The sequence below is a fragment of the Anomaloglossus baeobatrachus genome, chromosome 6 (genome assembly GCF_048569485.1).
Source record: "Anomaloglossus baeobatrachus isolate aAnoBae1 chromosome 6, aAnoBae1.hap1, whole genome shotgun sequence".
NCBI classification, from domain to species: Eukaryota; Metazoa; Chordata; class Amphibia; order Anura; family Aromobatidae; genus Anomaloglossus; species Anomaloglossus baeobatrachus.
Window position 1 is genome coordinate 467,109,515 of NC_134358.1, and position 27,741 is coordinate 467,137,255.

General features: G+C 44.4%; 1 protein-coding gene across 2 annotated transcripts in view; it reads left to right on the top strand.

The window, feature by feature from the left end:
* Nucleotides 1-27,741, top strand: part of ANKRD28 (ankyrin repeat domain 28) — a 229,152-nt gene that overhangs the window by 72,747 nt on the left and 128,664 nt on the right. The window contains exons 1-2 of one of the 2 annotated variants that reach the window (XM_075315309.1): nt 3,386-4,048; nt 6,822-6,905. In XM_075315309.1, the coding sequence (XP_075171424.1) occupies nt 3,932-4,048; nt 6,822-6,905 (201 nt within the window). In that variant the 5' untranslated portion in view covers nt 3,386-3,931. Of the gene's footprint in view, nt 1-3,385; nt 4,049-6,821; nt 6,906-27,741 lie in introns of those variants that run through there. The other variant, XM_075315308.1, reaches the window with a different exon arrangement.

Below are 27,741 nucleotides of genomic sequence, written 5' to 3' on the forward strand. Positions count from 1 at the left end.
CTGTCCATGCTCGGCGACCATCAAACTAAACTGAATTGGAATTGTTTTGTAAACAGGAATAGTCAAATATACCTTTATCCAGGATCCAGGAACTGATTAAAAGCTACAGGAAGCGACTAGAGGCTGTGATTTTTGCAAAAGGAGGATCTACAAAAATATTAATGTCACTTTTATGTTGAGGTGCCCATACTTTTGCACTGGTCAAATTTTGTTTAAATGCGGATTGCACATTTTCTGTTAATACAATAAACCTCATTTCAATCCAGAAATATTACTCAGTCCATCAGTTATTAGATATATAAAACTGAAATAGCTGTTGCAAAAACCCAAATTGTTATAAAGAAAAAAGGTTAACATTAATAGGGGTGCGCAAACTTTTTCATATGACTGTAGGTAGAAAACAAGTGCAAGTGCTTTATTTCAGTAATTCAATACAAAAAGGGAAACACATATATTAGTGTCATTACACACAGAGTGATCTATTTCAAGTGTTTTTCTGTCAGTGTTGATGATTGTGGCTTACAGCCAATGAAAACCCAAAAGTCATTATCTCAGAAAATTAGAATATTATATGAGACCAACTGAAAAAAATGATTTTAAACTCAGACATGTTGGCGCCTACTGAAAAGTCTGTACAGTAAATGCACCCAATACTTAGGGCTCCTTTTGAATGACTTACTGCACTAATGTGGCGTGGCATGGAGCCGATCAGCCTATGACACTGCTGAGGTGTTATGGAAGCCCAGGTTCCTTTGATAGCAGCCTTCAGCTAATCTGCATTGTTAGGTCTGGTGTCTCTCATCTTCTTCTTGACAATACTCCATAGATTCTTCATGGGGTTTAGGTCAGGCGAGTTTGCTGGTCAATCAAGCCCAGTGATACTGTGGTTATTAGACCAGGTATTGGTACTTTTAGCAGTGTGGACAGGTGCCAAGTTCTGCTGGAAAATGAAATTTCCATCTCCAAAAAGCTTGTCAGAGAGGGAAGCATGAAGTGCTCTAAAATTTCCTGGTAGATGGCTGCGCTGACTTTTTTTAGTTTTGATAAAACACAGTGGATCTACACCAGCAGATGACATGGCTCCCCAAACTATCACTGTGGAAACTTCACACTAGACCTCAAGCATCTTGGATGTGGCCTCTCCACTCTTCCTCCAGACTCTGGAACCGCGATTTCCAAATGAAATGCAAAATTTACTTTCATCTGAAAACAACCCCTGGACCACTGAGCAACAGTCCAGTTTTTCTTCTCTTTGGCCCAGGTAAGACGCTTCTGGCATTGTCTATTTGTCATGTGTGGCTTGTCACAAGGAATGCAACAGTTGTAGCCGATGTCCTGGATACATCTGTGTGTGGTGGCTCTTGAAGCACTGACTCCAGCAGCAGTCCACTCCTTGTGAATCTCCCCCAAATTTTTTAATTGCCTTTTCTTAACAATCCTATGAAGGCTGCGGTTATCCCGGTTGCTTGTGCACCTTTTTCTACCATACTTTTTCCTTCCACTCAACTGTCCATTAATATGCTTGGATAAAGGCAACATGACGTCAGCTGTGATGCCCATCAACGAGTTCCTGCCCCTGTCGACGTGACATCACAGGAAGCCGCAAAATCTAGGCAGTAGCGGTCACATGACCGCTCTGAGCCGGGGCAGAGGGGCTGACAGCAGCGCAGGTAGGTAGTTATCTACTTACCTACTTACACCTATGTAGCCCAATAGTGAAATGGAAAAAAAAAGCAAAATAATCCGGATAATCATTTTAATGTCGATTTTGTTTTTTGGGCCCGGGAAGACAAAGTTGTGCAGAAGAACGTGGTGCACACATTACTTTTCATCCGGGAATAATGTGGATTGATGGATTTGTACCAAAGTGATGAGACATTTCACTGAATGGATCCATTACGGTATCCTTTTTATTTCTGTTTTTGCATCTCTCATATGGATACGAAAACAACTATATACTGGACATGTGAACCCCACCTAAGAAAGCCGGCCTGGAGTTTCTCCTGTAGACTCAAATCTGCGCTGATTCTTTCTGACTCAAAGACCCATGTGAGTGGAGTAATTGGCCGTTGCTCGTGGCTTTTGTAGAGGGCTCAGCACAGATTGTATTCTACTAGGAGGTGCCATTCAGAAGTAGAAAAAAAACACCACGGTTACTTACCGGTAGCCGGTTTTTCCAGAACCCATGACAGCACCACGTGATATAAGGGTGCTGTCATGGGTGAGGGGAAAAGTGGAGTTAAGAAAAAAATTCTACCATCTGGTAAATCGAGACAAACAGAAAATATGTTGGAATATTGTGGGAACTTGTCCCGATGGACAGTTGGTACCGGGGTCTTTGTGGAGCATCTGTGCCTGCCGTCCAGTACAGCAATACTTAATCCCTGCTTGGACTTCTTTTTCTATTCTTGGAGAATTTGAGGTGGTTGTTGAGGAGATGATGGTTTGGCTTCTCCTCTGGGAACGGCCCGGCTTGTGTAACTGCTTTCATATGTGGGATTTCTAGCCAAAGCTGGTCCTGGTTATAAGACCAAATGTGCCATTATCCTTATGGAAAAAATGTGGAAACTTCAGTTGTAAATTGTGAGCCCTCCCACTGAATGCAGATTAGTCACCAAACCACCAATGTAGTCAGTGCCTGCTGCAGACTGGGGACCGGAGCCCCTCCTCATTACAGGAACTTGCTGGATTACCCAGTGCGCTAGGTAACGTGTGAGCATTACTAGGCATTTCACTCTGCAGCTCTGCAGTGTGCGCTTCTGTCCACAACAGCTGGGGAGGAATGCTGCTGCTGGGGGAGAGCACACACTGTCTGCTCAGCCACCTCTCTGCCTGGGGCTCTGCAGATCCGAGAAGCATCTCTTCAACAAAGGAGTTATTCTGAGACTGTGAAAAGGAAGCCTATTAAATAGCGTGCGATGCTTATGGGAACGTCAAGCCTGGCACACTAGGAATTAAGATATTTGCATGGGTAAAGGATGCCTGCTCTGGCTGAGGATTACAAAGGATGCCATTTGCCTCTTGGGAGCTACTTTGCTAACTTCTAGTGACTGAAGTGCTGCAATCACCTTCTTGTATTGAAGTTCCTCAAGAAGCCTTGTGTTTATAAGATGGAGGCAGAATATTTGGTCGTTTTGCTCTGTGAAATTGATTGCCTGTAGCTGGCATAATGAAGTAAACACATCCTCTGTCTTTGTCATGTGGGACTTTTGGGATTTAGCCGGCAGCGTTTCTCCACGAGTACACAGTTCCCTTGTGGTCTGAGTCATCACAAGTGAATGAGCATTTTCTTTTAGGCTTGATTGTTTCTAGTTTTGTAGACCTTGTAGTTTTGTTTGCTTTTTTTTTTTTTTTTTTTTTGTTTTTTGTTTAGCATCTAGATTTCACATTGGGTGTCATTGTCGGATTAGAATTTCTGAAAGCAGTACAATGAATGAAAATCCTTTTTGGATGATCTGAGAAACCCAGCATTGATTTAGCCAGATGCGATTGTATACAGCCATGAGACAGCTGACTCGTGAGTCTCTGACCTTGCATGGAGCACTGGCTCTTTACCTCCTTCTAGTAAATAAGTAAAGAAGACTTTTATAGCCGCTCATTGAATTGGTTCTTAGATCATAACCTCTGGTAAACAGGGCAAGAGAGCATCTCCATCTGCCTGGATGTTTGCTCCCTCTGTTTTTGTGGCATTGCAGTGGTCCACATGATGATACATTTGGATTTTAACGGTTTTTGTTATGGGAGCTATTGTTTTTTTGATGCTGTTGTTTTTCTCTGTCTTCTGAAATGTCACCGAAAAGGTTTTTCGTTTTTTTTCTAATCCATGAGGCTTGGATCAGTAGTATAGAGTGAAGACATGAGTGGGCATTGTGCCATTATTTTCCAGTTCCAGTAGCACGTGATAAAGAGCCTTGGCTCCAAGCAAGATCGAATGAGCCGCGTTTGTATTGTGGTCTTGGAGGAGGGGGAGGACGAGTCCCCTCATTTTCCCTCCAAGTTATCAAGTTATGGAAATCCCTACCGTCCGCCACCTCCTAAAGCTGTGTCGGTAAGACTTTGATCTGTTGTGACTATGCTTGTATTCCAGTTACTTTCAGTCTAGGATTCTGAATGTGAAAGTTCAACTATTGTAAAATAAGTTTTCCCCTAAACTTTAAAAAAAAAAACAAAAAACCCCTGGAAAGTATTGTAATGGTTACAAATGTCATTCTGCAACTTCTATGTGCTGCTAGTTTCCAGGAAATTATGCCGTATAAGCTCACATGGGCTCTGGCACCTGGAGTATCTGTATTTTTAGCAAGCGTCACGATCTTACATCAATGTCTCATAGCTAGGTCAATTTTCCATTCAGGACATATATATATATATATATATATATATATATATATATATATATATATATATATATATATATATATATATATATATATATATATTATATATATATATATATTTATTATATTATATATATTTATTATATTATATACATATTTATTATAATATATATATATATATATATATATATATATATATATATATATATATATATATATATAGAATATATAACACACACACACAATATATACATACACATATTTATATATAAAATATTTATTTATTTGCTCCTTTACTGCCTACCGCTAATTGATGCTTTTACCATGCTTCTGTAAGAAGAGAGTTGGATAGAAGCCTGTGACGTTTATAGCCATGGAAACCTTGTCACACTTCTGAATTTCTTCTGCTAAATCCTGTGTTCTGGGCTGGAAAGAATTTTTCCATGAGACTGAGCTTCTCAGCAAACCACAAAATAAGCATTTTTTTTTCCCTTAAGTTTTCGTTCACTATAGTTATACATTGTTTATCTTGGTTAACTCTATATTGACACTTGTATGATAAATATTTGCATGTTGTGACTTGGTTTCCATAGATACAGTGTTCACAACCTTCTTATATATTTCAATCCTATACTTTAGTGAAGGTTTTCCTGTGGTCCAGTGTTTGTAATGAGCAAGGAGAGGTTGGTTATTGCGTTTGTAGAGCTTTCATGTTCACGGTTGACACCCGTCAGGATTAGTGCTGGGGTTATTATATTACTGGAGCCCTTCCAGTCACAACCTTTGGCATCTTACTCCACTCCCCTCCACATGAGACGTTCTAAACTTTACCATAGCAAATTATTATTTTTTCTTAAGCTCTGACGTTGGGTGACATACATCCCCTGGAGGACACCATGTCCTTAGCATGAGATTTATGGCACTACAACTTGCATTCACATATTTTACTTGGTGACCATACACCTTTAGAGAGCTGTTGATTGCTCGTTTAGTAGTCTATTTCTCCATACTTTCCCATAGACGATTCTTGCTTTTATGAGAGTGTTTGTGTTTTCAATAAGGGAGATAAGTATGCGAATTGGGTCTCTCCAGAAAAAAACCCCAAACAATCTTTCGAATACCAGCTGTATTGTTGGTAGTTACCCTATTGGTAGAGTTAAGGCTACTTTACACGCTGCGATATCGGTACCGATATCGCTAGCGTGGGTACCTGCCCCCATCTGTTGTGCAACACGGGCAAATCGCTGCCCGTGCCGCACAACATCGTGCAGACCCGTCACACTACTTACCTGCCCGGCGACGTCGCTGTGACCGGCGAACCGCCTCCTTTCTAAGGGGGCGGTCCGTGCGGCGTCACAGCCACGTCACTGAGCAGCCGCCCAATAGAAGCGGAGGGGCGGAGATGAGTGGCCGGAACATCCCGCCCACCTCCTTCCTTCCTTCCTCATAGCGGCCGGAGGCAGGTAAGAAGAGGTTCCTCGTTCCTGCGGCGTTACACATACCGATGTGTGCTGCCGCAGGAGCGACGAACTACATCGTTACTGCTGCAGTAACGATAATCGAGAATGGACCCCCATGTCACCGATGAGCGATTTTGCACGTATTTGCAACGATGCAAAATCGCTCATCGGTGTCACGCAGCAACATCGCTAATGCGGCCGGATGTGCGTCACAAATTCCGTGACCCCAACGACTCCACATTAGCGATGTCGCAGCGTGTAAAGCCCCCTTTAGTGTGGATCGATTCGCAAGGCCAAGTCCACATAAATCTATGGCTGTCGGATGAGAGCCTTGAGAACAACCTCCATCCTTACATCTGTGGCACATTTTGATTAGCCATCCTGGAGAGACATCATTTTGGCATGACCTGAGGTGTTGCACCAAGTCAGCTAAGTAAGGAAAAGCCCTGGATGCCATCAGGTAAGAGGCAGTTTTTGGGGCTCCCTTCCCGCGGCCACAGATTACGGACTTTAATTCACAAGTCAGTGTCTGAATCTTTAATGTCACATACAGCATGACTGGATATTTTGTCCCTTTCCTCCCACCAAAGAAATTGGAACATAACAGTAAACCTCCTCTAGTATTAAATGACCCCTCTCGTAGCCAGTTTTGCACCATGGAAGCAAACAAGTGATGCTGTTAAAACCCCTTTTTCAAATTGGTTGATTTCACAATTTGCATCTAAAGTTATGAGCATCTTTAATTTGCCAACCCCACATCCTAAATTCCCTTTCAGTCCTTATTAGAAAGGTAGAAGTGACCTGGTAACTGGGATTTGCAGCCAGTTGCCGAATATTTTTCTCATTTCCTTCCATGGTGGCAACAGATTCTATGAACTGTTCTCAAATGAATACCTGGTGAAATAACTCTGTAATGTTCGGTAATATAACAAATCAATTTCATATATCTATATATATAGAAAATAATATAACAAATCAACTCTAAAATACACAAATTGTTAATTTTCTTTGTTTTCTTGTGTTACAGCCTCCCCTGGTTCAAGCAATTTTTAACGGAGATCCGGATGAAGTTCAGGCACTCATATTTAAAAAGGAAGACGTTAATTTTCAGGTAAGTGTTTTCTGTAGATGTTAGTATAGTTCTTCCAAATCACCTGAAAATATTTAATATTTAAGAGCCCTCCCATGAAGTTTAGTGTGTTTTGTTCATCTACTCCTGTACCACCCCCTGGATCCGGCGCCACTCGGTGACGTCAACGCTCCTCAGATGCTCTCCTGATCACTTCCATATTCTATGCACAAGCTGGAAGTCTCTTATACAATATTAAGCCTATAGTGCCTCGTTCTGATGCTCCATAGACTTGGCCATTTTTGGGGCAGTGCAATCCGAAGAGTCTGAAGAGCGGTGATGTCACTGAGAAGAGGAGCAGAACAGCATTGGATCCCATAGAAGGAGGCAATAGGGGAGTATAATAATACACATATTACATGCACATATACACATATAATTAAAAGTAAATCTTCACAGGAGGGTGTCATTAAAGAGCACCTGCTGCCAGGTCAAAAGTGGCTGGTTTCTGCACTTATATTTTTTTTTTCTCCGCTCCCTTTAGTTATCACTTCTCTCTTGTGAGAAAATCTTATGCGCAACCATACCCCTTTGTAGAGAAGTTAAAATTTAGCGCTCAATGGAAAGAGCCATATCTGTGGATCCGTACGATGGTTTATGTAAAAGGGGGGGAAAACCTGATCACTCACAGGAGCGACAGGAATACAATAAGAGGGAAAAACTTTCCACCACTTCTGACCTGATGATGGGTCCTCTTCAACCCAACTTTTACATTTATCACATATCTGCAGGATAATGTGTGAATCGTTGGGGGTCTGACCACTAGTGCCCCTCCAATCAGGAGAATAGAGCTCTGAAATACCCATGGGGATGCGCATGTGCTGCCACCGCTCCATTCAATGTTTATGGTACTACCCGAAAAGGGAAAAGACAGCTAGCTGTGCTCGGCTATCTCCGGTACTCGCTCAGACAAGTAACGGAGCGGAGGCCGCACATGGGAATTCCAAGAGGGGACATTTCAGAGCCAGTAATGAATGTAAGCCCTAAATCAAGGCTTAAAACTGCAAACCCTGTATGAGGCAGAGAGCAGCATCACAATAAAAGTCTGACATCGCACCAATTCTGATTTTTGTAACCGAAGAAGACAATGTAAATGTAGTGAAGGTAAGCCCCAACAAAGGTTTGTTTTCCTGCCGGAGCTTTTCCCTTGCAGGCTTCTGTGACCTGGGTAGAATTTCTGCTATTTTAGAAAGCAAGTATGTGAGAACTGCGAGGGTTTCCACCGTAACCGCTATAAGGTCACCAGTTTCACCTGTTCTCTATGCTCACCATCCTGTTGAAACGCGTCCTTGGGGGGTATTGTTAAAGCTTAGCATGAGCGTGCTTTCACTTCCCACTGAATTCCTTATCAACGAAGTAGTGATGTGTAGTATTGCTGCCTGGCCACATCTCTACGAGCTCCAGTCCGGGGGCTCTCGTGTTCTTTTCTGCTGGTTTAACCTTGCTTGATCTTTGGAGTCTATATACGTTTTTTGGGCAGAGTCTGGGTGGGCCATGTAGGCAAGTTGAGAAACAGATGGAAAATGTGCACTCAAAAGAAGCCAATGACGAATCCTGGAGCGTGATTCATTCTTATAACTGAACAGTTTTTAGCATTAAAATATATATATTATTTGTAAAATGAAATGTTTCTGCAGGAGTCTGACAGTAAGTAGTAGGCCGGGAGTGGGATTCGTGATGGATTTTATATCTCTGGAAATCTCCTGTAATTACAGACTGCACAAAGGAAAAGTTTCTCGAGATGATCTGTGATTTATAGTTTACTACTGAGCTTTGTGTTGTGAGATATCTGATAGTACGCCAATGCTGCTGACACTTCTGGCTCATAACTTTCTACAGAATTGCTAGAAGGCTGGATACAGGGGATGAATTAGAGATTGCACCAGTTTCTGTAAAATCCTTTTATTTTTTTTTATTTTTTTTTTATTTATTTATTTTTTTTTAAATCTATTTAAAAAAGGGATTCTTTAGTGTCAACACCACAACCCCAGGCTCCTCTGAGTTTTAGGCTATGGTTAAATGAGGTTTCTTTTTTGCTTCCATCACTGTGACTGGGGTGTGTTGGGTTCCCCAAAAAACAAAATTCATCTGGAACCTCCAACAAAGTCACGAGGCAAACGGGGTCCAAAGTCTGCATTCTTGAGCTGCTATTGGCTTCCTTTTTAGTGGTGGTCATCTTTTTTTGGCAAGCTTAATAGTGCAGTCGACTACTTTGAAGGGTTCTGCCTCAATATTTTTTTTTTTTTCCTTGGGGATTCAGGCGGGAACTTTGATGTAGTCATAGATGTGGTGTAGAGACTTTATCTATTTTTAGCTTTAAAGGCAACCTGTCACCAGATTTGGCAACTGTACGCTGCAGGCACCACCAGTAGGCCCTTATATACAACATTATAGAATACTGTATATAAGAGCCCAGGCCGCTCTGTGTAACCTTAGAAACACTTTTATTATACTTACCTGCGAGGTTTCAGGTCCGATGAGTGTAGCTGCTCTCCAGTCCGGCGCCTCGTCTTTGCTGCGATCGCAGTCCTCCTTCCTCACAGGCCTGTGGGTATGACGTGTCCTACATCATTCACCCAGGCCGGCATTGCGGTCCTGAGCAGGTGCACTTTGACCTGCCTGGCTGATGGCAGAACAAAGTACTGTAATGCGCACATGTGAGGTCAAAGACCACATGCACACTACAATAATTTGTTCTGCCCTCATCAGGGCTGATCAAAGTGCCCCTGTACAGAACCGCAATGCCGGCTTGGTTGAATGATGTGGGACACGTCATGCACACAGGCCTGCGAAGGAGAACGGCCATCACAGCAGAGAGGAGACACCAGACCGCAGAGCAGCGAAGCACATCGGACCAGACCGTCCTGTAGGTGAGTACGGTATTATAAGTGTTTGTTACACAGAGCATCCTGGGCTCTTATTCTGGAATGCTGTATATAAGGGATCACTGGTGGTGGCCGCAGGTTAGTCACTAAATCTGGTGACAGGTTCCCTTTTAACATGATCATGTTTTGAAAGGGGTTTTCCAAAATGGTAACATGGATGGGCTATCAATATCCACACACTGCAAAACCTTTTACAGCGACTACTAAGTAGATGTCAGGCAGGTGAATGGAGGATTCTGCGCAGAGTTCAGATTACATGGCTGGGTTCAGCGGACGTTGGATAGTAAGGAGGCCTCCCGACTGCTCAGACAGATGATCTTGAGGAAAAGAGTGAAACGGTAATTGGAATTTCAGTCTTTTTATCCTCTAGGGTCGATGAGCTACCTGTACTGTCTGGCAGCTGCTGCGCTTCTCTTCACTTTCAGGCTATGTGCCCACGGGGAAAGTGTCCTGCGGTTATATCCGCAGGAGCTCCTAGAGATCCGCAGCACAACTTTGTCTGTTTCCATGTTTCTGTTTTCTTGTGGAATGTCCTGCGGATATGCTGCGGGCATTCTGCATTGAGGATACAGTACCATGGCTTGGACACTGCATCCTCAATGCAGAACAAGTGCTGAGTGATCGGGGCATTCATACTTACCTCCATCACGCAGCACTTCTCTCCGTCTCCGGCCGTGTCTGCACTGTGCAGGAGAAGGTGGGCGGGCCAGCAGTAGCCCTGGCTGTCGCATGACCGGAGCTCGTGCAGGCCCGCCCACCTCCTCCTTCCTGCTCCGAGCTCCACTGCTGTCCTGTGCACGGAGGGAAAGTGACCGGGTGTCTATCAAGGCAGGTAAGTATGGGACCAAGGCAGACTTTCGCAGGTAATTCCGCAGAAAGAATTGCCATGCAATTATGTGCGGCTGCGGGTCATCCGCACCATGTTCCGCAGCTGCACGTATCCGCAGCATGGACACAGCACTCCCCATGTCCCATAGGATAACATGGGGAGTGTCTGTGCATGCTGAAACCTGCGGATTTACCTAGAAAATCCGCGGATTTTCCGCAGATAAATCCGCAGGTTTCGTCTCACGTGGGCACATAGCCTCAGAGCCCATGCATTGTCAGCCGAGCTGTTGTGAATTTACATGGGGAAATTTGGAGAGAGAATTGTTGGCCAAATAAACCAAAAAGTATCTGTATGATCCACCATTGGAGAGGGACCACAACTAGGCAAAATGGACTGAGCTTTATTGGTGACCTTTTAATAACTTCTATTCCAACATATTGCGCAGCCCTTCATGTAATTGGCGGACTTCTCAGTGGTGAAACATGAGCACCTCTTACCTGGAGTAGCGTTAAGGCTCTGTTCACATCTGTTATAATGAATGGCTGCAGCATCCATCCTGATTTGTTGTGAAGGAGTTTTTTACTTAACCCTTTCCTGAAAAATGATTGCATGCTGCAGCCTAGCCGGTTCCAGCAAATCGACATATCGGTTTTGCATAGTAATGGTGTGTGTCTCCTGAGGTTTGCCCATGCCATCACCTCTGGCTTTATACAGCCATCTCCCAGTGTAGTAGCCAGGACCAGAGATGACTCTGATACTTATTTAATCTTAGGATGCGGTGGTCGTAGCTGCCTGTGCTACTGGTTAAAGGGTGCCCCCCCCCCCGCCCCCCCCCCCCTCCTTCATCATATTGCCCTGGCAGCAGATACCGAACCATGCAACAGGCTGTGGATAATACACAGGAAATAATGCAATATATTCACACACAAAAATGTTTTCTTATGAAAACAAAATTAACATAATTGGTCATACCGCATCTTTTCTAACCCGAAAGCTAAATTTATCTTTTTTTTTTTTTTTTTTCCTTAAGTTACAATTGGTTTATTCTATCTAGCTGCCATTTTTGCGCTGAGTCGTATAATTGCAGCGTACAGATGTATACATGCACGCCATTCCTAAGATTGAGATCTTGTAATTCTGTTCTGTGTCACAAATGCCTGGAGCGTTCTCTAAATTGGCTGCTGGTGTGAGAAGAAGTTTCTCTGATGCTAATCCCTTCTGGCATTCTGCTTCTCAGCAACTCTGTCAACATGAAAGTGAATGTGGGCCGTGCAATAGGTGCGGGATTAGTATTGATTATAGTAGTGTATTGGTATTTGTCATATGGATTTATCAGAACAGGTGGTAAAAGCATGAACGACATCTCAGAACAAAGGGTTTACATGCTGACCTGTGTGTGCACACACTGTCTGCGACTGTCTGTCATAGCCATGTGCTCGTCATTATAGGTAGGTACTCTCTAGACCTTGAAATGAAATGCTCACCACCATCAAGCTATTCCAATTTCTAGTACAGGCAGTTCCTGGGTGACAAACAAGATGGGTTCTGTAGGATTGTCCTTAAAGGGAACCTGTCAGGTGTAATATGCAGTCAGGACCACGAGCAGTTCTGGGTGAATATTGCTAATCTCTGCCTAACCGTCCCTGTATCTAGTAGCATAGATAAAGGGATCTTTAGAAAAAGTATTTCTAAAGATCCGTTATATATACTATGCTAATGAGCGAGGGGACTAGTCCCAATGGTGTTGCTTCCCTTGCTAGTCAGCCCCATTAGCATGTTGGTACGCCCCTGTGGGTGTGCTAACATGCTAATGAATGCGCAGTGTCAGAGGAGATCTCACTCACCTCTCCACTGCCATCGCCACCTGACCCCGGAGTTTGGGTCATGCGCACTATGAAGCCGGGTTTACACATTCCGGCTTCAAACTGAAGTAGTGCGCATGACCGCAAGTCTGGGATCATGCGCACTGAGCCGAAATCCAGCGTCGGGCGATGATGACAGTAGAGAGGTGAGTGAGATCATCTTCTGATGCTGTGCATTCATTAGCATGTTGACACACCCACAGGGACGTACTAACATACTATTGGGGCCGACAAGCAAGACAAGCAACACCCTTGGGACTAGTCCCCTCGCTCATTAGCATACGATAAAAGATCTTTAGAAATACTTTTTCTAAAGATGCCTTTTTCTATGCTACCAGATGCAGAGATTAGCAATATGCACCCAGAACTGCTCGATGTTCTGGGTGCCTATGGCATCTGACTGGTTCACTTTAAGTAAAAATTGTACTTCCTTCAGATTTAAAGTATAACTCAAGCCAAATGAGAGACAACGTACTTCAATATATAGCACAATTCAGTACCAGACACTGTATTAGAAGCTGGCACCCCTCGTCTGCGCATCTAACTAGAGCCAACTCCATGTGTTGTACCGTACCAGGCGCAAGAGATCGTACACACCATGTCCGCACAAGTGCGGTGGCGTTGCTATTACTGTACCGCTGCACAGTTGGCTTTGTCTGTGGCCCGGGCCCATGCTGTACAGTAATAGCCTCTCTTCATAAGTACGGGTTGTACATAATGGGATGTCTGTAACTTAGGGGACTGCCTGTATACTGTGCTCACGAAGACCGGGATGTCCGGCATAAGAGCTCAATCAGAGCAGAGTTTGCTCATTGCGTGTAGCTATGATTACTCTTACCTGAAAACACGTCATCTATAATCTTGGCTCAGAAATAAAATGATTGTGGCTCTTCTCCCAGGACACACAGGCATAATGACAAATTGAGTTAAAAATAATTTAATTAGTAGGGGTATTCCTGGAGCGCTCGAGCCTAAATATAGCCGTGATTTATAAATGCAGAGTTTAGGCATTCACGCTGCATTATCCCGAGAGCTGCAGAACACTGTAATTATAGATCTATTGCTAAAAACAATGAAGGGAACACATACATCAGATCGCCATGATTGATTCAGGTATAAAATCTTTATGGGTTTATTAATTGAGTAATTGGTTTCCATAAATTTCCTCTCAATCTATTAAACCAATTGTTGGCTGGATTCCAAAACACCCGAAAATCTTCATAGAAAAAAAATGAAATTTCAGGTGGAATAAATTTGTGTAATTAATTACCTCTGATTTGGTAGTTTGAATAGCCGGCACGTGCCCATATGTACTCCGAAAAACATCCGCACTTGCCCTTGATGAGACGTGGGTGGTGACCTGGGACATATCTTCCTAGATCTTCTGAATCGGCATTGGGCAGATCCTAGATGTTCACGAGGAATGATTTCTCTGAGTGCAAAGACATTTATCGACCTCTCTAGATAATGGATCAATTTTACACTGACGTGCAGGTCAGCACCCGGTAGAAGTGAATACTCTAGGATGGCTGTGCACACGTTGCAGATTTGTCATTTTTTGGGGTTTCAGTGCAGATTTGTCACAAAACCAGAGGTTTCCTGATTCCAGCAAAGTGACTGAGAATCCTGAAGTCTCATGCACACGTTCAGTATTTTCCCCTTGCAGATTTAACTCTGCAGCATGTCCGTTCTTTCAGCGTTTTTGCTGTGGATTTCACGCATACTAATGTCTGAGAAAAATCTGCACCAAAACGCATAAAAATGAGCAATTTTGCCACTGTTCTTTTGCACCAAATACTTTACAAGTGCACATAACCTAATGTTCCAACTTGTGCTGGACTACGCATGTCTGTCTAAGGCTGCTTTCACACATCCGGCTTGAGCTCTGCGGCTCAATCCGGCTGTGCAAGCTATGCAACGGATGCGGTGAACACACCGCATCCTTTGCATACGTTTTTCCTTTGCGGCCAGTCCGGTTTTTGCCGCTTGCGGCATGCTACTGAGCATGCGCAGTGGCAAAAACCGCATGCGGCGGCCGGATGCGGTTATTGCCGCATCGCGCCACATCCGGCCGCCATAGGCATGCATTGAAAAATGCGCCGCATCGGCCGAATGCGGCGCGATGCAGTTTTTTTTGCCGCACGAAAAACGTGCCAGGCAACGTTCCATCCGGCCGCCGCATCGGCTAAATCTGCCGCATGCGGCAAAAACCGGACCGAACGGGAGCCCATGCGGCACAATGCGGCACTAATTAAAGTCTATGCAAAAAAAAACGCAACCGGCAGCAAAGAAAAACGGTTGCGATTTTCCTGCAAAGTGCCGGATTGTGCCGCATTGCAGAAACCGGAGGTGTGAAAGCAGCCTAAAACAGAACTCCTAGATGGACAGTGGTGACACTGGATGGCATCAGATACACTGAGATACATAATGTACCAGTGGTTCTATATAGCATCTTGGTCTGGGTAGTTTATTTGCCAGTTAATGTCATCAATGCCTTTTGTCATCCAGGATCTATAAACATACTCTGACCACATGAAGCCAAGCATTGTCCTGCACAAGGAGGGGTCCAGGGCCCAATGCATCAGGGTCTGACAACATCTGACGGTTTCCTCCTAGTACTGAACAGTAATCAGGCCTCCTACAAAAAAGATACCTATATGGTGGCATATGTCTTAAAGGGAACCGAACATCAGGATTTTTATGTATAAGGTGCAGTACTGGCACTATCAGGCACAGGCTGTACATACCATCAGGGTGCAGTTCGGATGTTTAGGCAGTGAAATCCAACTTTATAAAGTTTGAAAATTCGTGCACTTTTTGATTGACGTGTGCACCTCTTCTCCTAATGTCCGGGCGGGTTATGCCTGCGGTGGCAGGAGCCGTGGGGTCCGTGGTGGCGGCAGCAGCCGTGGCGGGTGAGCCGTGCAGCAGGCCGGTGCAGTGAGTGTCCGCGGTCCCGGTTCAGTGGTGGCAGTGGCGGCGGCGACTGCTCAGTGGTGGGAGCGGCGGCGACTGCTCAGTGGTGGCAGCGGCGGGGACTGCTCAGTGGTGGAGCAGACGGATGCGGTGTTTTCCCAGTGTGTTTGCGGTCCCGATTCAAGTAATGGCGCCCGGAGCGACGTATGCGCAGATGGAGCTCTCATCCAAGAGCTCCACTGGCGCCATCATTTGAAAGTGGGACCGCGGACAACTGGTAACATGCTGCACAGTGTGCCCCGCATGCACAGTGTGGCAGCCAGCAGGCTGCCCACCCACCCTGCGTACAAGCCGCCGGGTACCTGTGCTTGCGTGCGGCAGCCGGGTACCCATGGCTGTGTGCGGGCGGCAGCCGGGTGCTGTGTGGGGTCGGCAGCCGGGTACCTGTGCTTGCATGCGGTGGCAGCCGGGTACCCATGGCTGTGTGCGGGCGGCAGCCAGCTGCCGCCCGCACACAGCCACGGGTACCCGGCTGCCACCGCACGCAAGCACAGGTACCCGGCCGCTTGCATGCAGCCACAGGCACCCGGCCGCCCGATCGCCTCAGACAGGACACCCCCCCCCTCCCCAGGTACCGCTTTATAAGACGCACCCCCCATTTTCCATCCCAAAAAGTGCGTCTTATAAAGCGAAAAATACGGTATTTTCCAGACTGTTAACACTTTTTGCATAAAAAGTGCATTTACCAATAACTGTTAATTACATTAATCAGGGAGCGTCTAGATGTGAGCAGCTCGGGGTTAATTCATCACTGAATAGCAGTCATATTTCTGGCGCATGCTCTTGGTGGATGTCCAGCTGAATACTCTGCATTGTGATGCCCCTGTACAGCTCTGACTCTACCCTTGCTCATGTGTTATTTCTCTGGGTGGAGTGGAAGCATGCAGTTCTAATTTAGGATGATTAGCGTCTCTGGCACTGTATGTGTATGGATGTCCTGTACTAATAGGCTTCTCTCTCAGCAGAATGGTCTGTCGCGTAATTGAATTTTTGTAAGTAGGGCCTGAAGAAAGATGTTCAGATAGCGCCATTTAATTATAAATCTGATGTTTCTGTTAGGACCTCGTGCAGAAATGAGAGAATAATTTCCATGTCAGCATTTCATGGCTGAGTCGGGAATAACGCCATCCAGGCTCCAACCACTGGAGGTGAAGCTACTGAAACAGCCGACCACAGCGGAGCCTGTGATTTCCCTAACTGATATGGAAATGAAAGGTAAATGCCATAACGGAGTCGCTCTTTGCTATTTCCATAGCTCCCCTCCAGTGGTTGTAGTCATAACTGAGTCGCTCTTTGCAATTTCCATAGCTCACCTCCAGTGGTTGTAGCCATAGCGGAGTCGCTCTTTGCTATTTCCATAGCTCCCCTCCAGTGGTTGTAGCCATAACGGAGTCGCTCTTTGCTATTTCCATAGCTCCCCTCCAGTGGTTGTAGTCATAACTGAGTCGCTCTTTGTAATTTCCATAGCTCACCTCCAGTGGTTGTAGCCATAGTGGAGTCGCTCTTTGCTATTTCCATAGCTCACCTCCAGTGGTTGTAGCCATAGTGGAGTCACTCTTTGCTATTTCCATAGCTCACCTCCAGTGGTTGTAGCCATAGTGGAGTCGCTCTTTGCTATTTCCATAGCTCACCTCCAGTGGTTGTAGCCATAGCGGAGTCACTCTTTGCTATTTCCATAGCTCCCCTCCAGTGGTTGTAGTCATAACTGAGTCGCTCTTTGCTATTTCCATAGCTCACCTCCAGTGGTTGTAGCCATAGCGGAGTCGCTCTTTGCTATTTCCATAGCTCCCCTCCAGTGGTTGTAGCCATAACGGAGTCGCTCTTTGCTATTTCCATAGCTCCCCTCCAGTGGTTGTAGCCATAGTGGAGTCACTCTTTTTGCTATTTCCATAGCTCACCTCCAGTGGTTATAGCCATAGTGGAGTCGCTCTTTGCTATTTCCATAGCTCACCTCCAGTGGTTGTAGCCATAGTGGAGTCACTCTTTGCTATTTCCATAGCTCACCTCCAGTGGTTGTAGCCATAGTGGAGTCGCTCTTTGCTATTTCCATAGCTCACCTCCAGTGGTTGTAGCCATAGCGGAGTCGCTCTTTGCTATTTCCATAGCTCACATCCAGTGGTTGTAGCCATAGTGAAGTCGCTCTTTGCCATTTCCATAGCTCACCTCCAGTGGTTGTAGCCATAGCGGAGTCGCTCTTTGCTATTTTCATAGCTCACCTCTAGTGGTTATAGCCATAGCGGAGTCGCTCTTTTCTATTTCCATAGCTCACCTCCAGTGGTTGTAGCCATACTGGATTTGTTCTTTGCCATTTCCATAGCTCACCTCCAGTGGTTGTAGCCTGGATGAAGTTATCCCAGTCTCCATCATAAAAGACTGTGTTTGGAATAACCCTTAAAGGGGTTGTCTCCTTCAGTTCAATGGGTAAAATTACAATGGGCTATTTTTTCATTTTAATGTTTTTAGCTTGTTGCCTAGTTAATAAATCTTTCAGAGGTGGCTGGTTTCCTATGCAAGGAGCTCCCGCTTTCAAGAGCTTCACTAAACCTGGATCCAACCATCTTCTTTCCCCCTGCGTCCACCAAGGTTGCAGAGACAATCAGTTCAGCGTCATAACTCTGCCATCTCCTCAAACAGTAAATCTTCTGGAGCGATTCTCACCCCTGTAACCAGGCAGTTCGGTGGCAGAGGAGCGATGTCCTATTGAACAAAATATCTATTTAAATGACCTCGTGTGTCTGAGACATGAAGGCCTGCGTACAGTGGAGCAGACACCATGAAAGCTATTGATCATGGTTGTCTGCTAGTTTCCACAATGCAGTTCTTCTTAAAGCAATTTGTGCTCTCTGCATATAACCTTGCGCCAATGACCAGCAAGACCCCAACTTTCCATATTCCTGAAATATTGCAGTTTTGTGGATGAGCCCTGAGCCGCCCTTCTTATAGAGATGACTTTTCAGTAGTCTCATTATCATCAGTCAGGATTACAGGTAACGCCCCTGTTATAAAGCTGGATGCAAATAACGCCTAATCCACCACTGACAATGGATAATGGGAACACTAATTTCCCAACTAGTATATAAAGCAAATTAGATTAACGGTCATTAAAATGACACATTTTATTTTAACTTTTCCTTCCGCTCATGTCATAGCCTTTTCTATGGTTTCTGCACCAACTTTACATCTAGCCAATTTCACTGTAAAGCACCGCTCTGCTAGTAACAGAGGAATACAAGCCACAATGTCAGGAAGGATATTCACTCCGGTGTCCTGAACAATGCTATGCAAAGCTTAGTGCTAATGTTGGTTCGATATCCTGCTGCCTGAAGAACGTGTCTGAAAGGTCCAAGATCTGAGGCAGCTTCTGCTGGGTCTTCTATACGTGTTTCAACACCCCTGGGTGCCATTTAAGGAAAAAAAAAAAAAATCTGTTGGTGTGAAAATGTATTTTTGCAGCTTGGGATGTTGTGTTTTCCACACTTATAAGCCTATTCTTGTGCAGTATCTGATTCAACGGGAATTGTTGTTCAGTTTTAAAAAAAAAAAAAAAGAAAAATGGGTTTCCAGAAAAAACTTAAAGCACCGCTACTCACCACTTTTTATGTTTAATGTCACCGCCGGAGTGTTTTCACTAATGGAAGTCTGCTGACCTTACTAATATACTTTTCCAACTGCCACTTTCTGTTCTTGGCACTGCTCCGATCTTCTGCTGTGTGTGACCTGCCGGTCCGCTCCAGTGTTGTCTGGGCAAGATGGAGGTCACTTCTCAATGCAAAAGTGAGGTTCTCATAGGCTACCATTAAGCGCTTGTGACCGTTACCTCTGACACCCGGTCAGTCAGGAGCTTCGGTGACAGGATGGCGGATCAGTACTGGAGTAGCACCGGTAATAGTAGAAGCACTGGTAGGTACATTACTAGGTGCAGGGAACCTGGATTAGTGATACCAATGGTGAAATAAAAGAAAAGTTGTACTCGTACTTTACCGGGAGCCTGTCGGTAGCTTTTTACCTCCGTAAACTGCAACCAGTTGATTTTGATATTGGTGTTAAAGGGAACCTGTCATCAGATTTTTCCTTATTAAACTAAAAGAATCACCTTCTGCAGCTCCTGGGCTGCATTCTATGAAGGTGCACCTTGGCCCTGACTCACCTTCCAGACCCCAAAAATAACTTTATAAAACCTGGCCCTTAGGTATGCTTAATACCTTGGTTGGCCAGATGGGCGGGCTCATTTTCTGCTCCTTCCCCCCCCTCCTGCCGCAGATCGCCGTCCTCCTTCCTTGATTGACGTGATGACACCTCCGTCGTCCTCCTCGTCACATTTTCAAATCTCGTGTCTGTGCAGTTATGTCGGCTCACGCAGGCGCAGTTCACTCTGCCATATCGCAGGCAGAGCAGAAAACATAGCTGCCCTAGCTCGCACCGGTGAGCTAAATGCGCAGGCACGAGATTATGGTCGACGCTGTGCATGACCTTACCAGCGCCATGCTCGTAGCCGCCCATAATCTCGCGCCTGCGCATTTAGCTCATCGGTGCGAGCTAGGGCAGCTATGTTTTCTGCCCTGTCTGCGTTATGGCAGAGCAAACTGCGCCTGCACGAGCCGACCTAACTGCACAGCCGCGAGATTTGAAAATGCGATGAGGAGGATGACTGAGGCGTCATCCCTTCAATCAAGGAAGGAGGATGGCGATCAGCGGCAGGAGGTGGGGAAAGGAGCAGAAAATGAGCCCGCCCATCTGGCCAACCAAGATAATTGGCATACCTAAGGGCCAAGTTTTATACACTTCTTTTTGGGGTCTGGAAGGGGAGTCAGGGCCATGGTGCACCTTCATGGAGTGCAGCCCAGGAGCTGCAGAAGGGGATTCTTTTAGTTTAATAGGTAAAAATCTGATGACCGGTTCCCTTTAAAGGAAACATGTCTCCTATATTTTTGTAATGATAATTAATATATTAAAAAAAAAAATATATATATTTTCTACATAGTCTCCTAACAAGTCTATACATTTAGTCCATCTCTTTTCTAAACTTAGAATTCCCTTTGTAAAAAATTCTTGATCTTGACCCTCAAAAAAATCCCCAACAGCGGTTATCACGTCGCTATTGTCGTCAAATTTCTTGCCCCGGAGGTGTTCCTTGAGGTGAGGAAAGAGAAACAAGTCACTGGGGGCTAGATCTGTCGAATAAAGGGGGGGGGGGGGGGGTGTTCCATCAGTTCAAAGCCCGCTTCTTGAATGGTTGCCATGGCAACTGCAGCTTTGTGAGCCGGCACGTTATCTTGGTGAAACAGCACTCCAGCCTGCAGTTTGCCACGCCTTTTCTCCTTGATAGCTTCCTGCAATCTTCTTATTTGTTCTGCGTATTAGGAGCCCGTAATAGTGGCTCCCTTCTCCAAATAGTCCACCATAATAATTCTTTCAGAGTCCCAAAAAATGGACGCCATAACCTTCCCTGCTGAGCTTGAGACTTTGAATTTCTTCGGTGTCTGCTCGTTTCCATGTCATCGATTGTTGTTTAGTTTCGGGATCAAAGTGGTGAATCCAGGTCTCGTCCATGGTCAAAAAACGTGACAAAAAATTCTCCTTGTCTGCTGGAACTTTTCGAGATTTGCTATTGAAATGTCAACTCGTTTCTTCTATTGCTCGTCTGTTAACATTTTTGGCCCCCAACGCGCGGAGACCTTTTCTCATATGCAATTCTTTTGCAAGGATTCTTTGAATACTGCCATATGAGATCCCGGTGATCTCAGCTACATGCCTGATAGTCACTCTTCGATCTGCCAATACAACTTCAACTTTTTTCACGTTTTCTTCATTGAGGGACATGGATGGGCGTCCTTCACGATGTTCATCTTCCGTCGATGTTCTTCCCAGCTTAAATTCCTTGGCCCTGCGTGCAACTGTGGAATATGGAGGAGAAGAGTCCCCCAATGTTTCCACCAAGTCGCTGTGTATGTCTTTGGTAGTCATTTTTTTCAAGCAGAGGTATTTGATGACCGCTCTGAGCTCGTTTTTTTCCATTTTGATGTTCACTCCTCGGCAGTTCATATTCAAATGAACGTAGCTCCCGGGAATCGTGGCCTATTTAAGTGATGGTTTTTTTTTCCTGGTCTAGTGGGTACCTAAGAGAGAATAAAACATTTTATTCTTATTTCTGTGTGCAATAGAAATAACCGATTATCATTACTTTTGGATCGCCCCTCGTAATTTGTAATATTTAATGTGGATCTTTCAGTAGGTTTCATAATGCAAGCTAAATGGATACTAGTGATGAGCGCGCACTACCATACTCGTAACGAGCAGTCTGATGCTAGAATGGACATGAGTGCCCGAGTATAATGGAAGTCAATGGGAACTTTTCTGGAAAAATGCTCGAGTTCCCCATTGACTTCCATTATGCTGTTACTTGAGTTGAGCCCTGCGCGCATCCAACTGCTCATTAAGAGTACTGAGCCCCTGAGCATGGCAGAGCTCGCTCATCACTTATACAAATGCAATGAATGGATCTCAGACTGCATGAGGCCGGTGTACTTGTAAAATCACGACTGAATAATTCTGAGATGGACTCGTGAAATGCTCCTTTTTATAGCATGTGGAAAAATGTTGAATATCCATTTCGCAATGAGTATAACATTCATTATTTTTAAAGTAAGTACAACAACTTCATTAGGTATGAGAGTGGTTTGGTGAAGGGGCTGCTCACTACTAGACAAGCCCTTTTGAATGCCCCAGTGTGTTTAATTAAATAATAAAAAATCATCCTTATTTCCCTGACCAGCGCTGCTTCCTCTGGGGTCTTGTGACATTTTTTGTCAAGCGCTGCAGCCCATCAGTGGCAGCCTTCAGTTTCTTGATACAGTTTTTGTTACAATTGAAGTTACAAGGAGTAAGGCCGGCGTCACACACTACAATATATCGGGCGATATGTCGTCGGGGTCACGGATTCCGTGACGCACATCCGGCATCGTTAGAGATATCGTAGCGTGTGACAGCTACGAACGACTGTGAACGAGCAAAAATACTCACCTTATCGTTGCTTGTTGACACGTCGTTCATTTTCATAAGTCGTTCCTCCTTCTGCACGCCGGTTGTTCGTTGTTCCCGAGGCAGCACACATCGCTCCGTGTGACACCCCGGGAACGACTAACACAGCTTACCTGCGTCCTCCGGCTATGCGGAAGGAAGGAGGTGGGCGGGATGTTACGTCCCGCTCATCTCCGCCCCTCCGTTTCTATTGGGCGGCCGCTGTGACACGTCGCTGTGACGCCGAACAAACCGCCCCCATCAGGAAGAGGATGTTTGCCGGCCACAGCGAGGTCGCCCGCGAGATAAGTACGTGTGATGGGGGTAAACTACTTTGTGCACCACAGGCAACTAATTGCCCGTGACGCACAAACGACGGGGCCGGGTGCGATCGCACGATATATCGTCCCGTGTGACGCTGGCCTTACGCGTTTAGAAATCTCTCCTCTAAACAGTGGTTCACAACTAAAATGCCAGTGTCAAGAAATGTGAACAATCCAGCCTAAAACTAGTAAAAAGTCATGGTTCCCATCGGGATGTACAGGAAGAATTCTGAAGTGACTCTTTGGTCTCTAATTAATATGGACTTTCCCTTTTATCAGTGAATAGACTCATTTTATCATGAGTTTCAATTGTCGGTCTCCTTTTATCTCCACAGATAATGATTTGATACTTCTTCCTTCATTATTATTTCTTAGAACTTAGTTTTATGTTTCCAGGTTATCACAGTAGTAAATGGAGAATATTTACTTTACAGATGTGTTATAAAACCGCTTAATTAAAATACCGCAAATGAGAAATCTGTCACAGGGTTTTTGCACCCCCATTTTTAAGAGCCACATAATCTGGAGACAGAGACCCTGATTCCAGCGATGTGTCACTTACTGAGCTGTTTGCTGTCATTTTGATAAAATCAATGTTTTCTCTGCTGCAGATCTAGCAGTTATACAGAGCTCATGAATATGCTGGACTACCTGCAGCACGTCAAGTAGTCCTCTAATGATAATCTGCTGTTTAAACAGTGATTTTTATCAAAACTACACTAAGCAGCTCAGTAAGGACACATCGCTGGAATCAGGATCTCTACATTATGTTGATTTCAGATTGGGTGGCAAAAACCTGATGACAGATTCCCTTTAAAGGGGTTGTCACCTCTTCTAATATGGGTAAAATTAAAAGGTGTATTAACCAAGAGATTATTTTACCTAAAAAAATCATTTTTATTCACAAATATGCCACAAACAAGGTACACATATTAAAATAAATTAAAATATGGTGAGAAGGAAAGGTGGGAAACACAAACCCTTGCTCCTCACCCTTCCTATCATACAGGGGTCGGCATCCTAAGCTTTATTGACGCCCCTGTTCCTCGTCGGCTGAGGTCCTATAGTAGCCCTCCACTCACACTCAGGACGGTGTGCCCTAATTCAAAGTGGGTAAAGTGAGACACCCAAGGTAAGGCCCATATAGACAGTGTGTGACATTAATTTAGTCCAGATAATAATTTACTGTCAATCAATGTCAAAAATATACTATGGGGGAGTTATTTACTCAGTCGACTGTCAGTCAGAAGTATCAAATCATGAAACTGCTGTTGCATATGTCCAGGATGCACCCTACGCGTTTCGCCCTCTTATCAAAACAATAGGGCTCATCAGGGGTATAGAACAAAGATCCTTGACAATTGAATCACAGCATCAACCAGTGATTGTTCTGGTTCAACCTATCACCGGTTGATGCTGTGATTCAATTGTCAAGGATCTTTGTTCTATACCCCTGATGAGCCCTATTGTTTTGATAAGAGGGCGAAACGCGTAGGGTGCATCCTGGACATATGCAACAGCAGTTTCATGATTTGATACTTCTGACTGACAGTCGACTGAGTAAATAACTCCCCCATAGTATATTTTTGACATTGATTGACAGTAAATTATTATCTGGACTAAATTAATGTCACACACTGTCTATATGGGCCTTACCTTGGGTGTCTCACTTTACCCACTTTGAATTAGGGCACACGGTTCTTAGTGTGAGTGGAGGGCTACTATAGGACCTCAGCCGACGAGGAACAGGGGCGTCAATAAAGCTTAGGATGCCGACCCCTGTATGATAGGAAGGGTGAGGAGCAAGGGTTTGTGTTTCCCACCTTTCCTTCTCACCATATTTTAATTTATTTTAATATGTGTACCTTGTTTGTGGCATATTTGTGAATAAAAATGATTTTTTAGGTAAAATAATCTCTTGGTTAATGAATTAATTTCTTTACCTGATATTGCATTTGGTATATGTAAAAATAAAAGGTGCTAGTAATAAGCAGAGAGACTAGGATGTATATTGCCCAATTGCTTAAGGACATAGGAATTTTTTACTTTTATAGTTTACAGCTCTGTTGCCTAGGTTACCAGCCACTGCTGCAGTCTTGTCAGTAGTGGCCTGTCTCCTAAGTAAAAGGAGCGCAGCACATATGGGCTCTCTAGAAAGCTTATAATCGTTGCTCCGTATGTGCCTGGATTGTTGGATCTGGCCAGCTTCAGCGGCGAAACTTCCTTTGCTTGCAGCGTTAGGCTGCTTTCACACATCCGGTTTTTGCTGAGCGGCACAATACGGAGCTTTTGCAGAAAAAACGCAACAGTTTTTGTTTTTTTTTGCCACCGATTGCGTTTCTTCCCCATGGACTTGCATTAGCGCAGTATTGTGCCGAATGGCATAGCGTTGCGTCCGTTTTATGCCGGATGCGGCATATTTAGCCCATGCATTGGCCGGATGGAACGTTGCCTGGCACGTTTTTTTGTGCGGTGAAAAAAACGCATCGCGCCGGCGTGATTTACAATGCAAGCCTATGGACGCCGGATGCGGCGACCTGCGGCAAAAACCGCATCCGGCGGCCGGATGCGGTTTTTTTTTGCACTGTGCATGCTCAGTATCAAGCCGCATCCGTCAAAAAGCGGACGGGCCGCATGGAAAAACTTATACAATGGATCCGTTTTTTTTCGCCGCATCCGTTGCATAGGTTTTTGAGCCGGATTGAGCTGTCCTGCAAAAACCGGATGTGTGAAAGCAGCCTTGGAGAGCGCACCGTGCACGTCGCACCCTCCACCCGTCAAGCTGTAACCTATTACACTGAGGAGCTATGCCACCTTGAAGATCGTACTTGAGACCATAACTTAATAATCTGCACATCTCTCAGGTAAAGTTAAGCTTCCCAGGGGGGTGGGAGGATAGCCTTATATTCTTTCTGGCAGGGTCCACCAGGTATGAGACCTGCTCTTTGTTAGATCCTTTCAAAGCAGGAAAAAAAAAATATATAATATAATAAGTAATGATTCTTATCATTATTAGTGACACAAAATCCTGACAATTTCTGGATCCCAGCCGCCTGTGCTGTGCTCCGGTATTTCTGTGCTGCAGCAGATTGTGCTGGAAATAATCTACCTGCTGCTTCAGCTTTTTTTTTTTCAGCCGCGCACAAGTGATTTCTAAATAAAGACTTAGTTTCTCTGTTCCCTACTGAACAAAGGCCCACAGGGCGCCGGTAAATATTTGTTTCACTTGTTGATGTAGTCACGATTCATGAAGTGATTCTAGCCAGGGTTTAATGAAGTATTATTGTGCAGGGTTATTGTAGTTGTTGAGCCTCTTTGGTATCCTGCAGTATTTTTCACTCGATGCAGTGGATGACGCAGAATCTTCGCACTTTACACTTCACTTCAGTTCACACTTTTCCATCAGTCTTAAAAGATCTCCATCATCAAAAAGTTGGTTATTTTACTGTGCAACTGATATTCCTGCACCTATGAGCTCAGCCATGGGATCCACACACTATTACAGATAGTGGCATGTTAACTGTACGCTGAAATCTGGAGCACACAGCCATACAGGACCTGTGCACATGCGGTGTATGAGCCCTTATGGTGCTGAGGTCTGTGACCTATTCACACTACTGGTTTTCTCATCAGTTTTATAAATGGACAGCACATGGAACCATACAAGTAAAAGGGGCAATTCACACTTTTTATTTTATCCACCTGACCAATACAATAAAAAACTTGTTGCATGTCCTATCCTGGTTCGTTTTTGCAGATCGGACTTTGGAATGAGAGAACAGAATGTTTACCCGTGCTATCCTTTTAGACACAAAAACATACAAGGTTCTGGCAGGGCTGTGGAGTCGGAGTCGGAGTCGTGGAGTCTGAGTCGGAGCTCATTTTGGTGGAGTCGGAGTCGGTATAAAATGCACCGACTCCGACTCCTAAAATATATAATAAATTGGGGACAGGAGTGCAATGCAGAATGTGCTGAATATTTTACTAAATAATAACATTTAGTATAATGCTTATATTTAAGTGAAAAATTTATTGTAGTACAATGTGAACATCAGACATTTAATTGTTTTTATGATACAATAATCAAGATATTTGGATAGAACATAAAATATTTATTGGAATACAACTTTAGAACACAAAAAACTAATAAATTGTAAATATGTAATATATATATATATATATATATATATATATATATATATATATATATATATATATATATATATATATATACACACAGTGTATATACACACACAAGATATATATGTAATCTACTGTATATTACATAGTGTATTACATATTTACAATTTATTACAGTTTTTTGTGTTCTAAAGTTGTATTCCAATAAATATATTTTATGTTCTATCCAAATATCTTGATTATCGTATCATAAAAATTATTAAATGTCTGATGTTCACATACACATATTCATGTACTACAATAAATTTTTCACCTAACTAAGCAATATATGTAGGAGTCGGAGCCGGAGTCGGAGCCGGAGCCGGAGTCGGAGTCGGTGCAAGAGAATTTGAGGAGTCGGAGTCGAAGGTTTGGCTTACCGACTCCACAGCCCTGGGTTCTGGTATCACCACTCCTGGGTATTACAGATCAGCTCTCCATCTGAATAGCTGCAAGAGCTGGTAACAGCTGATCATGGGAGGTGTTTGGTATCAGACCCCTATCCATCAATATCACTTTGTGATTTGACCCCAATGTGTGAAGAGCCCCCGACCCCCCCCCCCCTCCCCCCTCCTTCCAAAACACACCCCATGCACCCCTCTATAGACTGCTCAGCTATAACAAAACTAGGGTTTTGCAGGTTCACGTTGCAAGCACCTTAATTGGACAGCTCCTTGGCACAATGTAAGGAAATCTTTGGCTGTGTTCCTGCATAATGTGAACGCTGTACTTCTTTCCCCCCCCCCC